Source organism: Trichoderma gamsii, assembly GCF_001481775.2.
Source record: "Trichoderma gamsii strain T6085 chromosome Unknown Scaffold_11.2, whole genome shotgun sequence".
Classification (NCBI taxonomy): Eukaryota; Fungi; Ascomycota; class Sordariomycetes; order Hypocreales; family Hypocreaceae; genus Trichoderma; species Trichoderma gamsii.
The window spans coordinates 218806-241208 of NW_020171348.1; the positions used below are offsets into that span (position 1 = coordinate 218806).

General features: G+C 44.9%; 10 protein-coding genes across 10 annotated transcripts; 4 read left to right on the forward strand and 6 right to left on the reverse strand.

Annotated features, from left to right (window-relative positions):
• Positions 1-7: 7 nt before the first annotated feature.
• On the reverse strand, positions 8-791 carry TGAM01_v203974 (hypothetical protein; the record flags this gene model as incomplete). Its single annotated transcript, XM_024549320.1, has 3 exons — positions 8-253; positions 316-620; positions 704-791. 3 exons carry the CDS (start codon positions 789-791, stop codon positions 8-10), a joined length of 639 nt encoding a protein of 212 aa, XP_024405905.1.
• A 1075-nt stretch (positions 792-1866) lies between these two features.
• Positions 1867-2508, forward strand: TGAM01_v203975 (NADPH-dependent FMN reductase; the record flags this gene model as incomplete). Its single annotated transcript, XM_018800523.1, has 1 exon — positions 1867-2508. The coding sequence occupies one exon, from the start codon at positions 1867-1869 to the stop codon at positions 2506-2508; it is 642 nt and encodes a 213-aa protein (XP_018665988.1).
• Positions 2509-3869: 1361 nt separating this feature from the next.
• Positions 3870-6301, forward strand: TGAM01_v203976 (hypothetical protein; the record flags this gene model as incomplete). Its single annotated transcript, XM_024549321.1, has 7 exons — positions 3870-4018; positions 4101-4399; positions 4455-4768; positions 4826-4906; positions 4970-5577; positions 5647-5829; positions 5905-6301. 7 exons carry the CDS (start codon positions 3870-3872, stop codon positions 6299-6301), a joined length of 2031 nt encoding a protein of 676 aa, XP_024405906.1.
• A 981-nt stretch (positions 6302-7282) lies between these two features.
• Positions 7283-8413, forward strand: TGAM01_v203977 (cystein rich protein; the record flags this gene model as incomplete). The annotated part of the gene is made up of 2 exons (XM_024549322.1): positions 7283-7805; positions 7890-8413. 2 exons carry the CDS (start codon positions 7283-7285, stop codon positions 8411-8413), a joined length of 1047 nt encoding a protein of 348 aa, XP_024405907.1.
• Positions 8414-8880: 467 nt separating this feature from the next.
• On the reverse strand, positions 8881-9891 carry TGAM01_v203978 (alcohol dehydrogenase; the record flags this gene model as incomplete). The annotated part of the gene is made up of 1 exon (XM_018800526.1): positions 8881-9891. One exon carries the CDS (start codon positions 9889-9891, stop codon positions 8881-8883), a length of 1011 nt encoding a protein of 336 aa, XP_018665991.1.
• Positions 9892-10845: 954 nt separating this feature from the next.
• TGAM01_v203979 (hypothetical protein) lies at positions 10846-11792 on the reverse strand (the record flags this gene model as incomplete). Its single annotated transcript, XM_018800527.2, has 4 exons — positions 10846-10888; positions 10942-10998; positions 11058-11184; positions 11243-11792. The coding sequence occupies 4 exons, from the start codon at positions 11790-11792 to the stop codon at positions 10846-10848; spliced, it is 777 nt and encodes a 258-aa protein (XP_018665992.2).
• An 838-nt stretch (positions 11793-12630) lies between these two features.
• On the reverse strand, positions 12631-13164 carry TGAM01_v203980 (hypothetical protein; the record flags this gene model as incomplete). The annotated part of the gene is made up of 1 exon (XM_018800528.1): positions 12631-13164. One exon carries the CDS (start codon positions 13162-13164, stop codon positions 12631-12633), a length of 534 nt encoding a protein of 177 aa, XP_018665993.1.
• A 1313-nt stretch (positions 13165-14477) lies between these two features.
• On the forward strand, positions 14478-19352 carry TGAM01_v203981 (hypothetical protein; the record flags this gene model as incomplete). The annotated part of the gene is made up of 3 exons (XM_024549323.1): positions 14478-15047; positions 15107-17029; positions 17094-19352. The coding sequence occupies 3 exons, from the start codon at positions 14478-14480 to the stop codon at positions 19350-19352; spliced, it is 4752 nt and encodes a 1583-aa protein (XP_024405908.1).
• Positions 19353-19401: 49 nt separating this feature from the next.
• TGAM01_v203982 (hypothetical protein) lies at positions 19402-19863 on the reverse strand (the record flags this gene model as incomplete). The annotated part of the gene is made up of 2 exons (XM_018800530.1): positions 19402-19678; positions 19736-19863. The coding sequence occupies 2 exons, from the start codon at positions 19861-19863 to the stop codon at positions 19402-19404; spliced, it is 405 nt and encodes a 134-aa protein (XP_018665995.1).
• Positions 19864-20441: 578 nt separating this feature from the next.
• Positions 20442-21803, reverse strand: TGAM01_v203983 (hypothetical protein; the record flags this gene model as incomplete). The annotated part of the gene is made up of 1 exon (XM_018800531.1): positions 20442-21803. One exon carries the CDS (start codon positions 21801-21803, stop codon positions 20442-20444), a length of 1362 nt encoding a protein of 453 aa, XP_018665996.1.
• Between the last annotated feature and the right edge of the window lie 600 nt (positions 21804-22403).

Consider the following 22403-nt stretch of genomic DNA (forward strand, 5'->3'; position numbering starts at 1 on the left):
TGGGGTTTTAGTGAGATGCCGCAACTGGCCCTGAAATACTAGACAAGTTGATTCCTCCTCGATTGACGAAATCCATCAGTACTGAAGAACTCGTTTCGTCGTCTTCAAGGAGCCTCATATCATAGGCTAATTTCTCAAAAATATGCTTCAGCAGCCCATTCATGCCAAGGGTCTGTAGCCCGCCAGAAAATTGTACCATTTTCGCAAGTGCACGCACATGCTGCCTGGATGCAGTGATATTCCCCGTTCGAAGCTAGAGCGATGTATGTAAGCCGGTATATATATATGTATAAATATGAGAGCGCATATGCTCACCTCATCAAGTGCTAGGGATATTATTGTGGCAACTACCGGATTCCTTGCTGAGCAATCCTGTGCGCTAATAGCCTCTTTGATGGCACTTATGCATAAAATCTTATACTGCGTCGCTAAAGCAGCGTAATCTATGCAATGATAGACCTCACCAAGATGGTCGCATGAAAATTGTAAGGCGTAGCTCAATAGACCCACGTATGATACGGCCATCTGGATCCAGTTCATCCTAAGCTGATGGTGGTGAAAGCTCGTATCTCTAAGTATCACACACTCGGAGTCATACTGGGTAGTGACAACAGTTACATCTGCAGCAGATCAATTAGTGAAATGCTTGAATCGGCGAATAGATTACTAAAGACATTGCGAATAACGTCATGTATTAACTTACAATGGTCAAAGAGGTACTGCTCCAACTGTGAAAGCGGCCTAACAAAGGATCCAAAGGGATCTCTCCGGCTTGATGTGAGCGGGTCCATAGGATCAGGAAGTAGAACCGGAACCTTTTTTGTTTCCGTTTCTCCGCCAGCCTCAATCTCTTGTATAGACGGAGCGTGTAGTTCCACGTTGTTAGTCTGCCTGATCGATTTGCGGGCAAGCTTTACTCTAGCATGATTTACTCGAGCGGCATGCGAGTAAGCCCGTCGCCGCAAGGTTGAAGAAGTTCCCTGCGGGGGATACGACAGGTTTATGAACTCAATCCTGTTTGCCATTGGCGGATAATCAGTTGGCAGCCACCGGAATTCGAAATTCGGGAAAGCCAACTAGAAGATCATTGTGCGGATCTCGCTGTGTCCCGACAGCCTGCTGGGCGGCGTGGGGACCAAAGTCGAGCAGTGGGCAGATGAGTGAGTATAGCAGCGTGGGATTCTGAAGATGCAGGAAAAGTAGCTTTTCGGTAATTGACTGACAGATTGTGCCTGTGATGCACAACCCAAGAGTTAAGAAGGCTGACAAACTAGTAGAAAGCCTGGATGAGACGTGCTAGATGGAAGTACATTGTACTCTTTCCTGATTGGGAATAGAATGCCTGTCTTGGATCTCACTAAATCGCGAGTCGTGATGCCCGGCAAAGAGTTTCGCGAGGCCAACTTGTGTCTATACGAGCTTTCATTACTCATAACTCATAACTTTATAGATACTAATTGCTTACATATGATAGACCGTAGCTTTGTGCTGCAGACTAAGCTACGCATTTAATCGAGCGTGAAGTACTCAAGTACTCTTTCTAATTTAGGAATAGAGCCATGATGACATTTTGTTAGACCACCTCGTTTGGTGGGGAGTTTCACGCAATATCAGCTCTTCAAGACTTTTCGTTGTAAATGATTATGTTCATTCGGTATAGAAAAGTCTATAAGTCTCATATTCAAGGCGGAGTAATTCTCCGCTCGATAGCTGCGGACATCTTCTGCTCCTCTTAGGAAATCATCCGGCCATCAGAAGCATATAAATATTGAGATATGTCTTGCCTTTTCATCTGATAATGCTCATACAACTTTTAAATATAGCAGCCTATGCTTCTTTTCTCTCTCTTGAAACTCAAGATCCACAATGGCGGCTTCCAGAACATCTCAGGCCAGCGTGGCCATCATCATCACTAGCACTCGAACCCCTAGGGTAGGGCCCAAGATCGCAAACATCGTCAAAGACATCGTCGAAGAAGCAGATGAGAACGAAACGAAGCTCTCTTTAGTCGACCTTGCAGACTTCAAGTTGCCCATCTATGATGAGACCGTTGTTCCATACCAAGTGCCCTCTCAAGCAACCTATGCAAATGAACACAGTCGTCGCTGGAGCGCTGAGATCTCCAAGCACGATGCATATGTTCTCGTTGTCCCAGAGTATAACTATGGAATGGCTGGCGGCACAAAAAATGCGATTGATTACCTGAGAAACGAATGGATAGGCAAGCCCGCAGCCATCATCAGCTACGGGATGACGGGTGGTAAAAACGCTTCCGAGCAAGTCAAGGTGTCGCTTGAGGGAACCGAGATGCGCGTCAGCCCTACAAGGCCTCAGCTGGTATTTTTCAAGAACGATGAAATATCCGATATTTTCACAGCCATGCACAAGGGAGAGCTCGGGGAAAAATCGCGCGAGGCCTGGACGAATGAGAATAAGGAAGACATCCTAAAGGCTTTTGGCGAATTAAAGGAGGCTCTCAACTCTCCTGCAACAGCAATGAAGAGTTAAGACAGCGGTATGTATTGTTTTTATTTTTGTTTCGTTCGAACATGCGCTTACATTTGACGTAGACTAGAGTTCCAGGCTCCGCAGCTATATGTATGGTAGATCTCAGTCAACTCAGTCGCCATGGTCTTAAGTTAGATATTGGCAGATGGACATTAGGAAATCTACCTTCTTTTAACTGTTGAGGCAAATTTTATGTTGAACATTACAGCCCTTCCTTACGAGATATTTACGCTAAGCCGTTGCTGTGACTTATTACTCTCTGCAAAGACCTGCAGTCGATTACTTAGACGCCCTGAGCCTACCATGGGAAATAGTGATTCTGACTCTTTGTTACCCAGTTGATGACAAGATTCCAGTAATGTGTCTAGAATAGGAAGCGCTTGCTCGCGGGTATTAACTGGGTGCTCGCGGGCTTGGAATATTCCGCTCACAGATAGAAGCTAAATGTTATCACATTAACGACTGGAGTTAATGACAGAGTAACTCCAGCACCCCTGAATCTGCTCATTTCAGCACCGCCGACGGATCGGGGCTTAATTGGACACCATGCCCGAAGCCATCCGTGTTTGAGATATTAAGGAGTATTTTTTACTGCGGAGTGCATCGATCTCGCATTCGCTTAAGAGTGGATTTAACATCATAGGTTCTGATTTGTTACTTAGGCTGGATTAGCCACTGCAATGGCACTTCCCGTGCCGATCCAGATGCACTACTACATGATACTACACATGTACGGCGCTCGTATTAAGCAACTATGCAATCAGGGAGGATCTCTTAGCCACTATAAGAGATACTAACCTCCAACTACTCGACGATATTATTGCGTTTATTTAGCATTCAATGACCTTTTCTCTAAGCTTGAACGTCAGAAGAACCAGCAGTCGAAAATTAGAACACAAGCAATGCCGGCAAACGCTTCTCCACTGTCGAGTCGATCATATTTAGCTATACTAATCGCGGTTAGTAAAAGCCTGCTCCTTCGGCTGTTGCGATCCGCGTATCGTTCATGTTGAAGTTCTGGAATTAAGATACATAATTAGACTTAACACCTCCCTTGATATTCTGTGTGTAAACAGCATATCCCTCTTGCTCGCAGGACGCTGGAACTCATGATTACTCAACTCGATTCTCAATTGCTAATCGTCCCGAGTCACAGGCAATGCCTGATCCAGTCAAATAAGTGGGACGGATGTAAAGCTTCAGCCAATTAGCATCTGGACCTCGGACTTCAGCGTGATGCTAGTCCGAGGTTTAATATCCCGAGGTTTCCATGCCTCAACGGCTCATCGACTCTCTTTCCTAACAAGACAAATGCCCATCCAACGCTAGTCCACTTAATACAGGGAACCGAAAGACTGAATATGTCAACTCGCCGCTACCGTTCTGCCATCGCCTGCCAGACCTGCCGAGTGCGCAAGGTTAGATGCAGCGTTTCGATGACGGGAGTTCCGTGTATAAGCTGTGAGCAGGACCAGACAGAATGCATTCTGAAGCCAAGACAAGGCAAACGGTAAGGCAAACACTCATTACAAATGAAAGAGAAAATGATATCATCGAGCCGAATTGCTGACTACAAGCCACACATCTCACAGGCTCCGGCAGAACACTACCGTGTTTCCGGCGCCCCGTCACTATGCTGCAAGCTCGGCTTTGCCAGACACCACTAGCCAAAGCAACCAAGAGCCAAGCAATCCGTCTCCAGATCCCAGCCCAAAGGATGATCTCGGAGAGCCACGTGGTTCTGGGTCATCTTTGGATACGCCTGATACCCGAGCTTCGGCGGTATCTAGCGAACAAAGTATTTCTGCTGACGAAGAAAGAATCGGTGTTGAGATGGTAGAGGTTGCCCTGGGGTATCCGCGAAGAACAGGCCAGATACCATACTATGTTGGTATGTAAGCCCTGGGCTTCGTAGTCTGACGCTGATGACACTAAAACTCTTACAGGTGAACAAACCGGAGGTCCAACGTCTATTATGCATATATGCACGACAGATCATGCTATACCAAGACATCTCCTTTTGCCAGAAGCAAAACAAATCGTTTTAACAGATGATGAAAGAGCTTTTCTTCGCAGTAAAGGCGTCTACTCCTTCTTATCAGATACAACCATGGAGTGCATGATTCGAGCGTATTTTCACCATGTTCATCCCATCATGCCAGTCTTAGAGGCGGATACGCTACTTGAACACTACCGTTCTAAGCGAATGCATGAGTACAATCTGATATTGTTGTGGTCGATGTGTTCTATAGCTTCTAATGTAAGTACATTCATTCTCTCACCTTCATTGAATATGGTAACTGACTATGAACCGCAGTATATGCCTGCTGAGATATATGAAGCCGAAGGGTTTACATCTCGGAAGACTATGAAAGCCGAAATGTATTCTCGTGCAGCTGTACGTGTTTTACTCTTGACTTATTCTCAACTTGTGTAGTGCAAGCTAACTGACTGAACATAGTGCATATACAACAATGGTGGTGAAAAGAACAACTTTATCCTTCTGCAGGGCGCACTACTAGTAGGCTTTTGGAACTCCGAAAAAGAAGACCATATGCAGCCGTGGCATTGGAGCGGCCGAGCCATCAATATATGCCAAATACTCGGGCTCCACCGTGATATCGACTCCTCTGGCTATAACACGTCCATAACCGAACGGCAGCGTTCCCTATTCCGTAGATTGTGGTGGACTTCCTTTTGGCGGGACCGCTGGCTGGCCATGGCACTCGGAAGACCCCTCCGAATCAACCTGGACGAATCTGATACCCCGGATCCATTAGTGTCAGATATGGCGGCAGATCTGGAAGGCATTCCGGAATCCACAACTTCGGCTTTCCTGCCGAGGGACTTGCCGCAACTGGCCGAATACTGGGTCCAGCTGATACACATGACGAAACTACTCGGCAAGACGCTCACAACATGCTATCAGCTCCGACGGCCAAGGCCAACCATTAGCAAGATTGACTCTCTGGAGGCGGAAATACTGCAGTTTGCATTGCCAGACTACCCGGATCCCACCCTTTCCCCGTTAGCAACGTTTTACTATTACCACTTGCAGCTCCATTACCAGTCAGTTCTCTTCCATACAAGTCCATACTTATTGACAGGCACATATTTTGCTAATATTCTCCCTTGTAGATCCATTTTAATCACATACTATCGACCGTATAGTATAGAAACTCCTTCAGATCTCCCTCCGTACCGACAGAGAGAATGGCAGCTAGAAATGCAGGCAAAGGCAATGTCTGCTGCTTCAAAAACTTGCAACATCGTCTATTCTCTCGCCCAAGGCAATTACTTCTCCTATGCAGGACCAATGACGTGAGTTGTTCAAAAATTACCTGTCCCCGCTGTGTCGCTTGATTTACCGATAAGAGCTAACGATCGTTTATGTAGGCCAACTTTATTGGTCCCAGCTATGCAAGTCTATCTCCTCAACTGTAAATTTGGCGACGCCTTATCAAGGCGCCTTGGGTTAAATATGTTAAACATGTGCATGATGATTCTGGAGGAGCTACAAAAAACATATTCAGTCGCCTCGGTATGCCGAGGTATATTCGGCAAGGCTATACAGCAGCTTTTCCCGGACGATGCTGCCAGCATTTCTTTGTCCCACTCTCTCCCCGAGACGAATATCATTGCTCTTCCCGAGCTAATGCCGCCTACAATGTCTATTGCAGATGCCCCTCTTCAGCTAGAGCTATTCGGCTCGAATGCCTCCAAGGCTGAATTCATCGACGCACTTACTGCAGAGCCATCTATTTTTAGCTTTGTGGATATGCTTAATTTATAGTCGATTCTGCAATTGCATCGCTCATGTATTGTGTATAGCGCGAAACTGTTTTTCTTGCTTATACCACTTATCCTAATGATAATGAATACTTTCAAGCTTGTACTTTTAGTTTGTATCATCATCAAAATTTAATGTAATATTGACTTATTGTTCAAAGTACTTCGATGTAGCTGTGAAATGCGAAATGTTTGCTAATGCGGCGGACTTTAATTGCATATGCCGATCTCTCAGATTAAGGCCTGTCGTATTTGACAACAGGCTGCGCACGCGAAGAAGCCTCAGGGAATTCTCTTCTTTGACCAATAAACACTCTCCAGGTGTTTTTTTTCCCCTTCTCTTCCTTCGCTGACATCCCACGTTGCTTTTGTGTTGCCTTTCCGTGTAAGCGCAGCTGATCAAAACTCCACTGGAGGCTCAGATCCTTATCTTCGTGGGGCAAATTAACGGTATCCCAAGCTGTGGCAATAGCTGCCCGATGCATTGTGAATTGAAGTATATTACTGGCTAGCATGAAGGGTGCCACTGCAATGATACCTTATCCGGCAAATAAGAAGAGCTCCCGGTATACGCTCGGTGCAAATCATGCGGCTTAAGAGCAGAGACAAAAAGAGGCGTTAATCTGCCTTATAACTCGAATCTTGTGACCCAAGGGCTCTGCTATAAGTGGTCAATCGCTGGCAATACCATATGTTGGACAAATCCACCCTCATCGGGAGATACTCGCGATTAATTCGCTTCTTCTCTCCTTTTGTTGTGGATATCAACGTGCAAAAGTTCTAATGAGGTCATTACGGCCTTGCGAAAAGCTATAACGGCCCCATCAGGCATCAAATCTGCGCACGATATGTTGTTCTCAGTAGACGTAGTGGAAAAGCTTGTATAAAAAGCCGACAGCGCTTCTAATGGCTCATACCACATGTTTAGAACTCATATTTCAAGTTGTCCCGAACCCTATCAAGGAACGACTAAGCTTTGTTTAAAATGAAGCCATACTTTCTTAGTCTCCTGACGGTGTGGTTATTAGCTCTCAACTATGCCCATGGGAGCATCCGGCGAGACCTAAGAAACATACAAGTCGCTCAGATGGACGGCGAGTACAAAATTGATTACAACGCTAAAGAGATTGTTTTCATCGATCGAGAATCTTCCTTTGAGGATGTTCTCCGCTGCCAAAAAGACAGCGGCAAACTGCTCACTTACACCGAAGACAAGGAATTTATCGCTTGCTGCGCCAGAGATCAAAACCTTCTCGGAAGCGCAGATACTGCATTTGATTGCTGTTACCCAGATCAGCATCTTACTGGATCTCACAACACGGGCTACAGATGCTGTCTCAAAGGTCAAATCTATGACGGCACCTGTCATGATCCGAAACCGAACTGCATTGAGGGCAAGATTCTGGTCAACGGCAAATGTGTCTGCCCTTCTAATATGGTAGAAACTCACGATGGTCACTGCAGACCTCTATATTCGCCAGTAAAGTGTGAGCCAGATGTTTACGAAGGTATACTACCACCTAACTCTAGACTTTATTCTCTCATATGTCAATCGTTGAACCAGAACAGTTGCTAACCGGGTGAATTAATAGGGAGGTGTTATATCTTAAGAATGGACAACGGTCTTCTGTTAGGACAAGACAAAAACGGCTTTTACTCGACTTCAGCAGACAGCTATGCGCATAGTTTCGGCAAGTTCAGATTTTGCAAAACCATGGTTTGCGATGGCAAGTCCGCCATTAACCCCGACGAGGAAATATATGTCCTTGATATGCATGGACAATACAAGAATGGCGAGAACGGTGCTTACTGGATTGACAAGGGTGTTCGTGGGGATCCTCTTGGAACCACATCTTCATCAAACAATGCTGGAAGTTTCTCCATAACTAAATGGGAGCTTGGCAAACACTGTATGTCTGGATTCAAACAAGGGCTGGTTTCTAAGGCTTCACTGCTCGGTTTTGTTAGCCCTAACAGCCAGGCCTGCCTCCCTATGGCGCTTATCGAGGTCCCTTGCGACATCCATGATCCTATGAACAATTGCAGATGGACTAAGAACCCTGATCGTGGAGCTGATAAACTCTATGCTCCGTTTGTAAGTCAGTTCGGAAACTAAGCCCTTGCTTGGCTTGCTACAGCAGGATTACCATCTAATAAGAGCTTTGAGGGGGAAGCGACAACGTTTGTCTCTCATGTACAAGACCTTGTTATCAAGCAATAATTATGTCACTATGGATTTGGATGCTTCTTTCTTCGCAGAAGTGAAACCTATATGCTCGCGATGTCCTGGCAAGGAGCAATGATTCATCATGTCAAAAGCTACGCTCAACTTGTGTATAGAGACAGCATGAGGTGGTTTATACAATTATTTGTTGCACTAATTAAATACTTTTTATGTCTCTATGGGATAGAAGAATTTTGGAACGACATTGGCACAGCTGAACTCCCCAGGCGATAACACTAAGGACAAATGATGGCATATATATGTACATGTTCATAGCAGAGATACCTCATATAGCCGTCTAGCGAATATCTAGGCTTTGCTAATTACATAGATCATGCTGCTACACCTCCACCACGCCTTCATGCTACTTCACTGCCTGCTGTCAACACCACCTTGCCTTGCGTTTTCCCCTCAATAAGTAACTTGATCGCTTCTTCACCTTGAGACAGTGGAAGAATCTTGCCAATGTAGGGTTTGATGCCCTTTGCAGCCACAACCGAGATAAGGTCCTTAAACTCTTGAAATGACCCCGCATACACGCCATGGATGCTCAACGAGTCAACAAACAGACGCATTGAATCAGTAGGCAGTTCAAACCCGCCATGGCCACCGCAGCTGACAATTGTTCCACCCGGCTTAACAGAGGCCATTGAGTGCTTCCAGGTCACGGCTCCGCTCGTATCGAAGACGGCATCGACTTGAGCAGGGAGTTTCTCCCCAGGCTCAAACGTCTTCTCTGCGCCAAGAGATTGAGCGAGCTGCCTCTTCTCAGCCGTGCGGCCAGTGGTCCAAACACGCATGCCTGCCGCCGTTCCAAGCTGGATTAGAGCTGTGCTGACACCACCCGAGCTTCCTTGCACAAGCATCGTCTGTCCAGCTCGCAAGCCAGATTTCGTAAAAAGCATACGATAGGCAGTGAGCCAAGCAATTCCAAGCACAGCTCCCGAGGTGACATCCATTCCGGCTGGCAAAGGCACCACGTTCTTTGCTGGGATGATAAAGTATTCCGCAAGAGTTCCTTCAGTGATTTCTGAGAGAGCATGGCGACCTGGATCAAGAGTTTCGTCGCCGATATAATCTGGCGTAGTCATAAACGGATAAACAACCACTTTTCTTCCATCTTCCAATATTCCAACGCCTTCGCAACCGATGATGCGTGGGAATTTGATGGGATGGACACCGAAGCCTTTAAGCGTGAATATGTCATGGTAATTGGCGCTCGCTGCGAGAAGTTTAACCCGTACCCAGCCTTCTGGAGGCGTAGGCAAAGGTACTTGGCCAATTTTGAGACCGGCAAGAGGAGTCTCATCGTTACCGCTGGCGGCATATACTGCAAGCATAGTTTTGGGATTTTCTTCTGAAGGTGCCATGGCGAATATTCCAGAGCTTGTACACGGATGATGAAGAACGTTTGTGGAAGAATGAGTTGTAGAAGATAGAAAGGGTTAGATAGGGTGTATAGGAGCCGAATGTCTTGTACTGGAAAAAAAAATTGAATATTTAGCAAAAGCAACACGTCTTTTTATCTTCTGAAGTAGTAATTAGACTGACCATCGTTTAAGAAAGCGAGCGATTATAAACCATAAGCGTGAATGATTTCTTGATGAAGAAAGTGGGACAGTACTGTCAATCATGGCGTTGGAGATGCGGAATTCCGCTCTTACTATATTTGTTGCTTGGTGCAATTCCGCATCGCCGTCCGTACGTGCATCCCTTCATTATTAAGAGTATTCTCATCTTTACAAGATTAATTTGTCATGTAATGAGATATCGTTTTTCGCGCTAGTCAAATCAAGCGCATGTTTTTCTTGTAGATGCCATTATTTCATTTCCGCTCTGAAAGTGCATCATTCAAGCACGCGCCCAGCGTCTTAAGCAGAATGTGGACTGACAAAATAGAAACAACCTTGGTCATTAAATTCTGCATAGCAGATTCTCAACTTTATTAATCTACTTCCAAGTCAAGCATCTCTCAACCTGCAAAATATGGTCCGAAGCCTGCCTTCTAAGTTGTTGTTGCACCATTGACCAACTGCACTTGAGATGCGTGTCACAGTCCAGTGTCGCTACAAGTAGGAGGCAACAGCAAGTCTCTCACAACAAACATCCAGTTGCGAAGAGGCCGGTGAAGTCAGAAAATGGAGCCCGAAACTTGCAGTCATTTTGCAGCATCTTGCGATACAGATGAACCAGTGATGCGAGGCAGCACTTATTGTTGCGCCAAAGGTGAGGGGCCCTTCGCCCGGCTCCGTGATGGGGTCCCTCCCCGACGCGGCCCTGCCCGGTAGAAGTAATTCGGCCGCAATGGCCGTAAATGAATTCCACTAACCATATCTCTGGACCAGATCTCTCATAACATTAAGGACCCTGTTAGGCTCATTAGCCACTAAACTAAGACAATAGGCTTAGAATAGCCTCACTGTGTGCGAAGTGCCTCGTTATCAACAAAAAGCGCTGATACATGTGTGTCAAACCTCCTAGCTTGGTATCAGGTACGTAGATCAGGAGGAAGGAAAAGAATTTCTAGGTGTCTCACAGCCTATAGAGGTCTAGGCGGCCTTCAAAATCCTCTTTCGGCGGCGAAATCTGGGCGTATGTGTTGTAGGCAGCAACGTATTCATCCCCAAACCTATTGCAAGCCGGTCGCCACTGGCCAAACTCATCTTCGAAATGCAAGTTATTAAGCAGGGGTAACCGCAAGTGTTTCGGATAAGAACGTACATTCGTTGTGCGCAAAGAAGCAACAGGCATCAAAGACGAGAGACTGGTCGCTGTCGACATCAATCCCTGCATTTGCGTACCAAAGGTCTCCATGAACAAGTGAAGGTTTCACAACTCTACCGTCACTCTCAAGAGGCCCCAGGAGCCTCGGGATGACCTTTTTGAACAGAGCACGGGAGAGGACATTGAGCTCCTCACTAGGACCTTTTCTTTCAATCTCCAGGTCAAGCGCCTGTCTCATGCTCTTGGCGAAGAATGCCTCCCAGCTATCCTCCCATGCCACGAACTGAGGTAGATTTCCTGCGTAGGTGGTGACGTGGAATCCAAACTTGCCAGTAGGCGATATGCTTTTCTGGTGCAGTGTTGACAGAAGAGCGGCAAACTTGTGAGGGTCGGGCATATCGTCGGTCATTTCTCGAAACTCGCAGAGGAAGAAGTGGGTGTCTGCCATCGTCCCGTAGGTGCCGCAAGCGATGGGCCTTGGGACAAATTCTGGCAGAACGCTGTGCATCGCGCTCATTGATTGGAATTCACCCCTGGTCATATTCATGCCCAGTTCTTTCGAAATGACCTTGATGAAGAAAGACTGCGGTGTACCATCGAGCAGCCGAACATTGATGCAACCTGTCTACGCCCAGAAGCTTTCGCCATGGTTCTTGGTGGATGTGACCTTGCATCCTTCCGGCAGTTCTTGGGAGGCAGTCAATATAAAGACAATCTGGTGAGTTCGCCAAGGGCTTGCAGCTTACCCCTCAACACGGCTGGGTCTATTTTGGTATTGCCTGCCCCGAATTCAAGGCCATCTGCGCCGTTGTAGTTCATTTCCTGTGTCAAAGATTGTACCGAATCTGTTCAGCGGGACGCTGGTTGGAGATCATCAGGCTCTCGGAGACGCGGGGTTTATTGTAGGCCGCATTTCTGGATGGCTCCACCGTCATGGTCAAGTACATGTAGTGTTGGCTGAATGAGGTGTTATATGTACTAGTATTCACTTTGTTATAGCGAAGTGGTCAGTTCACTTTTGCCAAGTGGTCTATTCACTTTTGCTAAGTGGTCTATTTAATATATAGCTAATTGCAGGCGAGCTCCCTTTCATTATAGCTTAAGTCTTACTAAATCTATTAAAGGAGATAATTATAAAGTAATATAAACGCTAATTCTTATTCAAATATTATATAATACTTATTATAATAGACCCTTTTTTTTTTAATTTAAAATCTTATTTTATAAGATACTAGTAAGGAGTATCCTAAGCGGTCTTATTAATTAATAAGAATTATGTGAATGGTAAGAGCTTTTAAGAGATATACTAATGGCATAGCTTACTGTATAATATGTTTATATTTATCGAGGTATTTATGCCATTTTTGTTCCTAAATAATAAGTCTTCAGTGCCCAGCCATTGAGACCTTGGTGATTCTGTCACGCCAATGTTCAACAGGGAACACGACCTTGACACCATTTGCCTCTAGCCTTTCCTGCCCGTCATTGTGCGTGAGAAACGTCTCTGGCTCCTTGATTCCCACGTAGACGGTCTTGATGGCGCTCTTGAGTCTCAAGATCCTGGTCACACAGGTCATGTTGCCGCTAAGTCTCTCGTTGCAAGGCTCCATGGTGGTGTATAGCGCCGTATTGGCCGGAAGGACCTCATGAATGCGTTCTTCAGAGAGGTTGTGCTCGTCGGCAATCTTGATAAAACAACACTGCTCTGCGTGTGTGGTGCCTGGATCTCCCTTGTAATTTCGCGGATATTCAAGCGAGTATCCTGTCGATAGGACCTTTCCCTTGGCTGCGTCGACAAGTATGGCTCCAACGCAGAATTTGTTGGCAGCTAGCGGCGATTTCTGTGCCTGAATGAGAGCAAACTCCATAAAAGCCTCATGGTTCCCAACCGCGAAGGTTGGATTCGTCTGTAAACCCATAGTAAATGGCGCTCTGAAATAATGCACAATGGGCGGATAATCGCTCTTGTTAGGCCAAATCAACACAGCATCATCAAGAGATGGAAAAGAAGGTACAGTTTAATGGGAGTGTTCTTGAAATCTTGGGTGCACGATTCTCTAGGATACATGCATGCTGTTGTGTTTCACGAGCTTCGGGGACATCGACAGGCGGTTGAATCATGGTCGAGTACATGTAGCGTTGGTTGAAGTAGGTGTTATATGTACCAGTATTCACTTCGTTAAAGCAAAGTGGTCACTTCACTTTTGCCAAGCGATCTGTTTAACATATAGCCAATTGCAGGCGAGCTCCCCTTCTGCGTGGCTCGAGCCCTGCCGAATCTATCGAAGGAGAATGTCACGGAGCGACGCATGGACGCCGATTCTCGCGGCCAACGGCACACAATACCCACTGCCATGAGTGTTTTTTTTTTTTTTTTTGACTAGGTGTTTCTATTTTATTAGGCCGTGGAGAGAAGCATCCTAGGCGGTGTTAATCAGCTAATGTGAATTATCTAAGGAGCAAGAGCTTCTTGAGAGATGCACCGAGGCTGTAGCTCGTTGTGTGACATATTGATGTATTTAGGCCAAACTCGCTCCTAGATAACAACAAGAGACTGGGGTCAAAAAGGTGGGAGTTGTCCCCTACGATAGGCGAGAAGCGCTGCGAAGTAGGATCGAAAAAGTCCTTACGCTCAAAGAAACGACCAGATAAGAGGAGGCAAAGGGTTTGTTAGGGCGTGTGCAAAGGCAATATAACATGTATTAATTTTGCGCCGCGCAGATAAACAGTATAGGTACTAGGCCTAGGACATATGCTAGGAGCAGCAGCTTTATTATTGACACATCCATTGACTTTAGTAATGTGTTGACCTGTAGATATTATTGTAAGCTTATAAGCCGTTGTTAATTATGAAGAAGATTATTCAGCAGAGGTAACAGTTGGGAGTTGTTGGATATGTACTTATCTTTAGGGTTTTCTTAGGCCTATACAGTATTTATTCAAGCGGAATTAAAAATTGGCTCTTTACTTTTAAACAGAGGATCCAACTTTGTCATACACATATTACGAGCGGTATAATTCTCATTGGATGATTATTGCCTATATATGTAATATGTAGAGTAACCCAATTGCTACCCCGCAACACACTCGTTGCCCAAACATATATAACTCACTGCCTGAATTCTCTCGCACTTCTTACCGTCATAGTAACAACCTCTATTTGCTTGCTTTCGTGCTTATACGCCTCGAATCTATATGTCAATAATTGAACTCTATCACTTTACTGTTCACGATGCATCGTCGCTTCTTGTCCAGAGAGTTCTGGCGGGAGAAAAAGCAAAGTTTGAGCTCGCAGAGGAACAGTCCAGGTGATACTAGCCAACATCGCACCATTGAAGAAGAGCACAATCAAGGGCAAAATAATCAAGATAATGAAGAGCAAAACAGCCAGGATGAAAGTAAAGACAACTTTGCGAAAAAGGCCATACCCATTCGATCTGATCATAAAATCCAGGACGCAACAAAAATAGCAGCGCGCGAACTCTGGAAAACGGCCTTTAAAAATATTGAGCAGCAACACTCCGAACTAATGAAAAAGTTTAAAGAACTCATGATAACAGAGCTAAACACAATGGGCTATTCAAAATCGACAGACTTAGACGTACAAAACGACTGGGATGTTATGGAAATATTTATATCCCGACAAGCTGCTAGCGTACTAAATCCAAAGAAAGAAAAGCTTTATAACGGATTGGACGAAGCGGTCAGAATTCTCAAAGGGATTATTGAGATGATAAATGAACCTATCAAGCTTATACCCCAAGCTGCGGCTCCGTGGGCAGGGGTGAACATTGCCGTAACAGTAAGCAAACTTTATCTATGCCGTATTGCATTGAAGGTCAATGGCTAACATAATGGAAGTTGATTTCCAACCCTGTGATGGAACGCAAAGCAAACTTGGATGGCTCCCAAGCAGTTTTAGAAAAACTACGTTGGTACCAAGAAATTGCTGGATATCTCTTCCAAAATTATGAAGAGGAGCTTTCGATCTTACGGCAGCGAGAGTTGCTTCGAGAAAAAATGATCGACTACTTTCAAAAGCTCCTACTTTACCAAATTCGAAGCATACTGCTCTTGCACACCAATAGTATTCTTGTGGCTTTCCGAGGAGCAGTCAAGCTTGACGACTGGGATCGATATATGAAAGAAATTCAAAATGCCGAGACAGAATTGGACTATAAAATTGAACATTTCGAAAGGAGAAAGGAGCGAGAGGAGCAAAGCCAGCTGCAAATGGATAAGATTCGAAACGCATGTCTTAATGCTTTGGGAGTTTCTGATCCGAAGTATGACAGAAAGCGCATCCTGAGAGACAAAGGAGGCCTCGTTTCTAGCTGCTGCGACTGGATTCGACCACAGCAAGAGTCGGGACAAGGAATTCTGCTTGATTGGCTGGGCAACCCTGACCAGAACATATTCTGGATTACGGGTAAAGCTGGCAAAGGCAAAACAATGCTTATGTGCGACCTTATCCAGTGGCTCGAAGAAAGTCGCCGTAGCAAGCCATTATTCTATTTCTTCTGCGAAATTTCGAAATCTCAAACGACAGAGTATAATGCCGCTGCTATACGTGGCCTTATATATGCCATAGTCTCGGAAAATAAGCAGCTTACGCGCTATATCCAAGCAGAGTGGGAGAAGAACAATAGCTTGTTCAAGGACACAAATGCTCAATTAACAGCTTATGAGATCCTTAAAGCAACTCTAACCGATGATTGGATGAAAGGCGCGACGATTTTTGTTGATGCGCTTGATGAGTGTGGCGCCGATCTAGACCTGTTAATTGAGATTATCAAAAGCACTCCCAACATTAAATGGGTGGTTTCAAGTCGGAGCAATACTAGCTCGGTTGATGAAAAGCTCTTCAACATTACTCAATGCCGAAAAATCTCCCTAGACGACATGAGCGATGCTGTGTCTGCGGCTGTTACTCTTTATATCAAGAAGCAAGTACAACATCTGAAAGAAAAAAAGGGATATGAAGATGAGAAAAGTGATGAGATTGAACTTTATTTGACGTCTCATTCTGAAGGCACTTTTCTCTGGGCTGCGCTGGCATGCAAAGAACTTCGGGACCCCGACGCTAATGAGAACGATGCTCTAGAAGTTCTTAAAAGCTTTCCTCGAGGTCTCGATTCGATGTATGAAAGAATGATGCAGAAGATTCAGACGGCGCATGAAGAACGAAGAAAACTTTTCGAAGTAATACTGAGCATCAACTTGGTTGTTTCGCGCGCTGTTACGCTTGATGAATTTCTGCGTCTGGTGAGTTCATCAAGAAAATCCAACTTGTTCAAAGGTGTTCAGCACCTTAAGCAGATGGTTGAGAAATGTGGGCATTTCTTTACAATTTCTCACTCCGACGATGGATCCTCATCCTCTGGAAGCATAATCAACTTTGTGCATAAATCGGCAAAAGATTACTTACTGGAGAAAAAGGTGGAAAATATACCGCTCCCAGGGATACATTACAATATCTTCGAACAATGTGTCAAGCAGATGAGGAACTCTCTCAAGCGCGACATGCTATCACTGAAACATCCTGGAGCGACCGCTCCCAAGGAACATTCTGGATTCCTTCAGCTTAATAGCATTGCGTACGCTTGTACTTCTTGGGCAGAGCATATTAAGTGTGTTAACCACGCCGAAGATACATGCATTAAGTACGAAACTTCGATTAGTGAATTTTTGGGCAAACATTTTCTTCACTGGATGGAAGCACTTAGTCTTCTGGGGAAGTTACCCGTTGGAGTTTTGGCTCTCCATGACATCAAGAACTTCACTGTAAGTTGTAAACCTGTTTTTTCCACATGCGTACTTGATTCTAACTTGATTTTCATCTTCATAGGATAACCATGGAATGCAAAAACTTTCTGAATTAGTTATGGACGCTTATAAATTTTTCTTGACATTTCAGTCGGCTATTGAGAAATTTCCTTTGCAAGTATATGCATCAGCTTTGCTCTTTAGCCCCTCCGGCAGCCTTATTAAGTCTCTGTATGCTGAACAAATTCCCAAATGGGCCACGATACGATATGGCCTTAACGATCGATGGCCTTTTCATCTTCACGCAGTTGACAATTTGTCCCGTGGTAGAAAAGTTTGTTTTTCAGAAGATGGCTGCAAGTTTATTTCAGCATCAACGAGCGATGTCGATATTAGAGATACAGTGACATTTGCTTGCCTACGGCAGTTCCATGTTCCATTACATCGAGACTTAGTTGAACAAGTCGAATTGTCAACGAATGGAACCAAAGTAGCTTGGATATCTAGTACGCTTGGGCTTGTTAAAATCCTTGATACAGCTATTGGTACTCTGGTTGACATACCCAACATAAGCAAGAGTCATTTTTCTTCACACAAGGTCGCCTTTTCAAAGATGGGTGATCGCCTTGCTGTATCTCAGAGCGACCATATAGAAGTATGGGATACCATCAATGGTTCACTTCTTTGTCGAATACCTACAGGCTCAAGGAATGGTTTCGGTTTCTGCTTTTTGGGCGCCAGTTCAAACTTGGCTTCATTTACGTATGAATTCGGAGAACCAGTTCATATATGGTGTACCGAACCAGGGCACCTCATGGATCAGATACCACAAGAGAGCGCAATATACGCTTTGGAACCATTCCTGAATAATTCATCAAGACTTCTATCGCTTTCTAGGCCACGCAATGTCAGAATTTGGGACGTTGTTTCGAAACAGAGCGTCTTTAAATTCGAATTTAGTAATCCTTCGGCTAGATATATCTCGCAGTCTACCACAATATCTCCCGACGGCGATTTTATAGTCGATTGTTTCGATTTTAAAGAGATTCACGTGTTTGACCTCAAGGAGCAGACAAGTTTTCAATTAGAGGGATCCCACTACCTTGGAGCAACTTTTTCTAGCGACAGCAAACTACTAGCAATTCAATCCAAATATGAAGTTTGGATCTGGGATATTGTCTCGCGCACTGTTATTTTCAAGCTCAATGAGTGGGGCGCAACAAAGGGATCAGTGGCTTTTTCACCAGATGGTCGATTTCTGGCTATGAATACATGCTTTGGCTGTACAAAGGTCTGGGATATCAGTGCCAAGAACCTTGAGTTGATTAAAACAACTGAGGACAACATTGATACAATTGTCAGATTCTCAACAGTTTCTTTTTCGAGAGATGGCAAATGGCTCGCTGTTGTTTCGAAGAATAAATCAGGAATTGGATTATGGGATAACACAGGTGTAATTGTGTGTGTTCGTGCGAACATCGAAAATGTGGAAAAGATTGCATTTTCGTGGAACGGTGCAGTACTTGCATTCGGGACAATCGACGGCAAATTTGGAGTCATCAATATGGCGAGAGAGCCCTCCAAGAGAAATTCTTCTTCTCGCATATTGAGTTCAGATAATGGAGACATTGTGAGGCACTTAGAGTTCTCGAAAGATGACTCACTTCTTGCCATTATCCAAGGAAGAGTCTTGTGGTTCTTTGATATTAAGACTGGCTATCACCGCAAAGCGGAAAGTCCAACCACAAACCATTTCAGTAATTTCTGCGATGTTAAGTTTCATGACAATCGGCTGGCCGTCTCCATCGTGGGAGGCGGTGATATCCAGATATGGAATCCAACAGCTGGCGTATGTTTAAAAGAAATCCTTGTGGAGGGTCCCCGTCCCCAGTATGTCAAAAATTTTGCTGCAATTGACATTAGATTATTTCAAGGGTCACTACAAATCGTTTCGACTTCCGATGAGAAAGGTGGAGCTCTAAACATAATAGATGTCAACACAGAAAAGCGCATTCGAAGTTTTGAAAATCAGAGATGCGATGTTTTAAAGTTTGGTCCGGATAATAACACGATTATCCATTCTGATCGCGGTAACATTGACCTGGATCAATTTGATCTTAGCTTGGATCAGATCACATCGGAAGAAACCGAAATTGTCTATCAAGACTATGGAGTACACGACTCTTGGGTTATGAAAGACAATCGGCCAATAATATGGATACCACCAGAGTATCAGAGGAAAAGAGGAAAACTCGCTATTGGCAAATCACAGATTGCGATTGTTTGTCAAACGGGACATTTGTTGTTTATTGATTTTATTGATGAAAGCATGCCTTTCTAAATCAGATAGAAATTGAGTATTCTTTACCATCATACTACAATCTGGTATTCTATCCGCGATTTATCTCAGTCAATTCCGATATGACTACCCTTCCATCTTCCAGCGCGCACGTAACGAGCGTCAAACTGGACTCCTGTCGCTCATCGCCCGTATCCTTGTCTTTGATAGAAAACAGCGTTAAGTGCGATACCGATCCTCCAGAAGCCTTGCTGGCATCGGAGTTGGCAAGAACCTCTTGAACTTGGACAACCTGGAATAACGATTTGGCGCGGGCGGCGACAATACTGTCTTTGAAAGAATTTCCTGGTATGCCCGTGCCATTGATGCTGTTTATGTTAGACTAAAGCATATGGAGCTTCTGATAATCATGAAGAGATACTTACCGAACTTTGAGTTCAGATGAAAGATACTTCTTTATATATCTGGCCGATAACTCATCGTCGGGTTGGAAAAATATGTTATAGAAGATGTCATCCACAAAGGATCCAAATTCGGTGACCTTCTGAGCCATGGTAACGATTTGATCTCAAGAGTATTTGCGAGTCTGGCGGGTTGATGATAGGTGAAATCTTACGTGCTAGAAATGTTGCGACGTTTAAATAAAGAAAAACACACTCCAAACGAGATGCTATTTCGCATACGTAGTCGCTCGGACATTTACTACCAGACTCCATTGTGATAACATGTCTGTATACTATCAGATTGCAAATCAACTTCGGAGTTCCGCTTTGATCAATTCTGAAGGATATTATGCTTACAAAATTATCTCCATGTCTACATCTGGTGACTAAGTATGATCAGTGCGGAACTCCGCCCGTGAATTTCTTCATGGCGGAGTAACTGGGAGCGTGGGGCTCTGCTCCATCAAAACCTTGACATTCAATGTTAATCTTTACATTATCTAATCTAATTGCAGCCAGTTGACATCAGCATCATAAATTTTTCTTCGCGGCTTGAGTTGAACAACTGCTATTAAGCAACTATGAATATATTCTTTCTATGATCAATTGTGTGTGAAGGCAAACAATGTTTCTAGACTCGCCAACTATTATCTGATCTTTATTGGATCAGCATTTCTAATGCTGATCATTATGAAGATCTATTCACATACCACTCTAAGGTATCGCTAATATTCTTGGGAAACAAAGCTAAGAGCGACGGTTCAAGCTTCGAAGTCGTATCTGTATGCCACTCACAGCCCTCAGTGACTTTTTTCCCACCAAGCCGATCTTGCATCCATAATAGCGCATTAGGTATCGCTACCAATCCATACGTGACGTGATTCAGGTTTGGCGAATTGGCTCGCTCATAGTGAACTGTGGTCCCCTGCTCGCAATAGCCTCGTACCAGCGCATCTATCTTGTCGACGTCGGATAGATGATCATTAACACTCTGGTATATGTACAAAGGAGCTTTTATCGTGGTTGGTGGGTGCGTGTTCTCTATTTGGAAGACCCTGTCCACGTCTTCGATCAGTCCCGGCAATGAATCGGTACCAAACATGCCCAAGATATCCTGAAATGAGAGTCTCAAGGAGCTTTCCTGCAAGCACATGCGCAACGGGCTGTAGAAGAGATCTCGAAACTGGGGTTTTAATGACGAGTAAATGTGATCTTTGAGCTCTTGGTACTGGCTGGACAAGCCAATCATTGCCGACGGAATGAGAGCCGAACTCTGCCCTTTATTGAGAACGAAAATTTCGCTCGCTTTTGAGAGTCCCGACAGGCCTCCCATCGCAGCACCTACAATTTCAAGCTCGGGCGCATAGGACTCTTGCAATTGAAGGGCTACCTGGGTGGCAGACGCACCCCCAGAATAGCCCCATACTCCAACCATGGGATCCGATGCAATGCCAGTGATATGACCAGAGTGTTTTGCTGCCCGGATTCCGTCTAGAATCGAATAAGCCGTTATTTTGCTTGCAGTGTATGCTGCGTCTGGGCCTTCGTAGTCTGGTACTATAACAACCCATTTACGAGCCAGTGCCGTTTCCGCGAAAAGTAGCTGCAGCTGAGTGATGTTGGAGCCGTGAAGCGTGCTCTGCTGCGCTAGACGTTGCATTGTATACGACGGGCCGCAATCAATGGTAGTAGAATCCTCAGCCATTTGCAAAGATAAGACCTTGTCATAGTCAGCGTCCGGCGGAATGAGAACCGTCAAGACAGTGGCGGTAGGCTGCTGTAGACTGTTGGTTGTCCGATAGAGAATCTGGTAAGCTTGCTTCAAATGCGTTGGCACCCATCCATAGGTGATGATTTCCGAAGGTGGTTCCCTATAGTTTATAATTTCTCCTGGTAAGAATGAGTCTATGTCGTGTGGAACGGCATAGAACGGATCGTTGCTTGGAAGCAAGCCCTCTGGATTCTCTTGCAAACGACGTCTGCCAGGAAAATGGAAAGCGGAAGCCGAAACGGCTAGGGATGCAACCAGCCAGTAGCTTGAATGAACCATATTGCACATATATCGGCCAGCCAGAAAGAGATTTTGATGATTGACATGGAAGAGTTGCTAAGATGTGGAAGAGACTCTCAACACTTTAAAGATTGCAGAGCCAGCGCGCTCATTGTCGCAACCTGTATAGCTGGGCTACCACATATTTATATTGCAACAAGTAGTAGTAGGAAAATGCGATTTGGACATAAGACAAGACATATTCGTGTCGTACGTTTTTAAGTCAGGGAGGACACGAGGCGGTATGTACACGGCCATACCCACAACACCGTACAAGCTGAAATACCAGTCTACGCAACCAACAGCGTTTCAAGCTTTTCATGGTCCATGCTTTGTGGTCAGTAGCCATGATCTAAGATTTGTATCGTCATCGATGGAAAATTTGGTATATTTTTTGAAACCCATAGATAGGGAATATTTGGAATTGTAGCTGCGCTTTGCGATGGCACTTTTAGGAGCAGCGCCAAGTTACATCACCATACCCACTACCAAATTTTCCAATGTCTCACAACTGCGATCCTTCCAACCAGCCGGAGTCACGTACGCGGGTAATGTCTCTCCCTTTCTTCTGCCAGTACACAGAATTTGTCATTCCACACG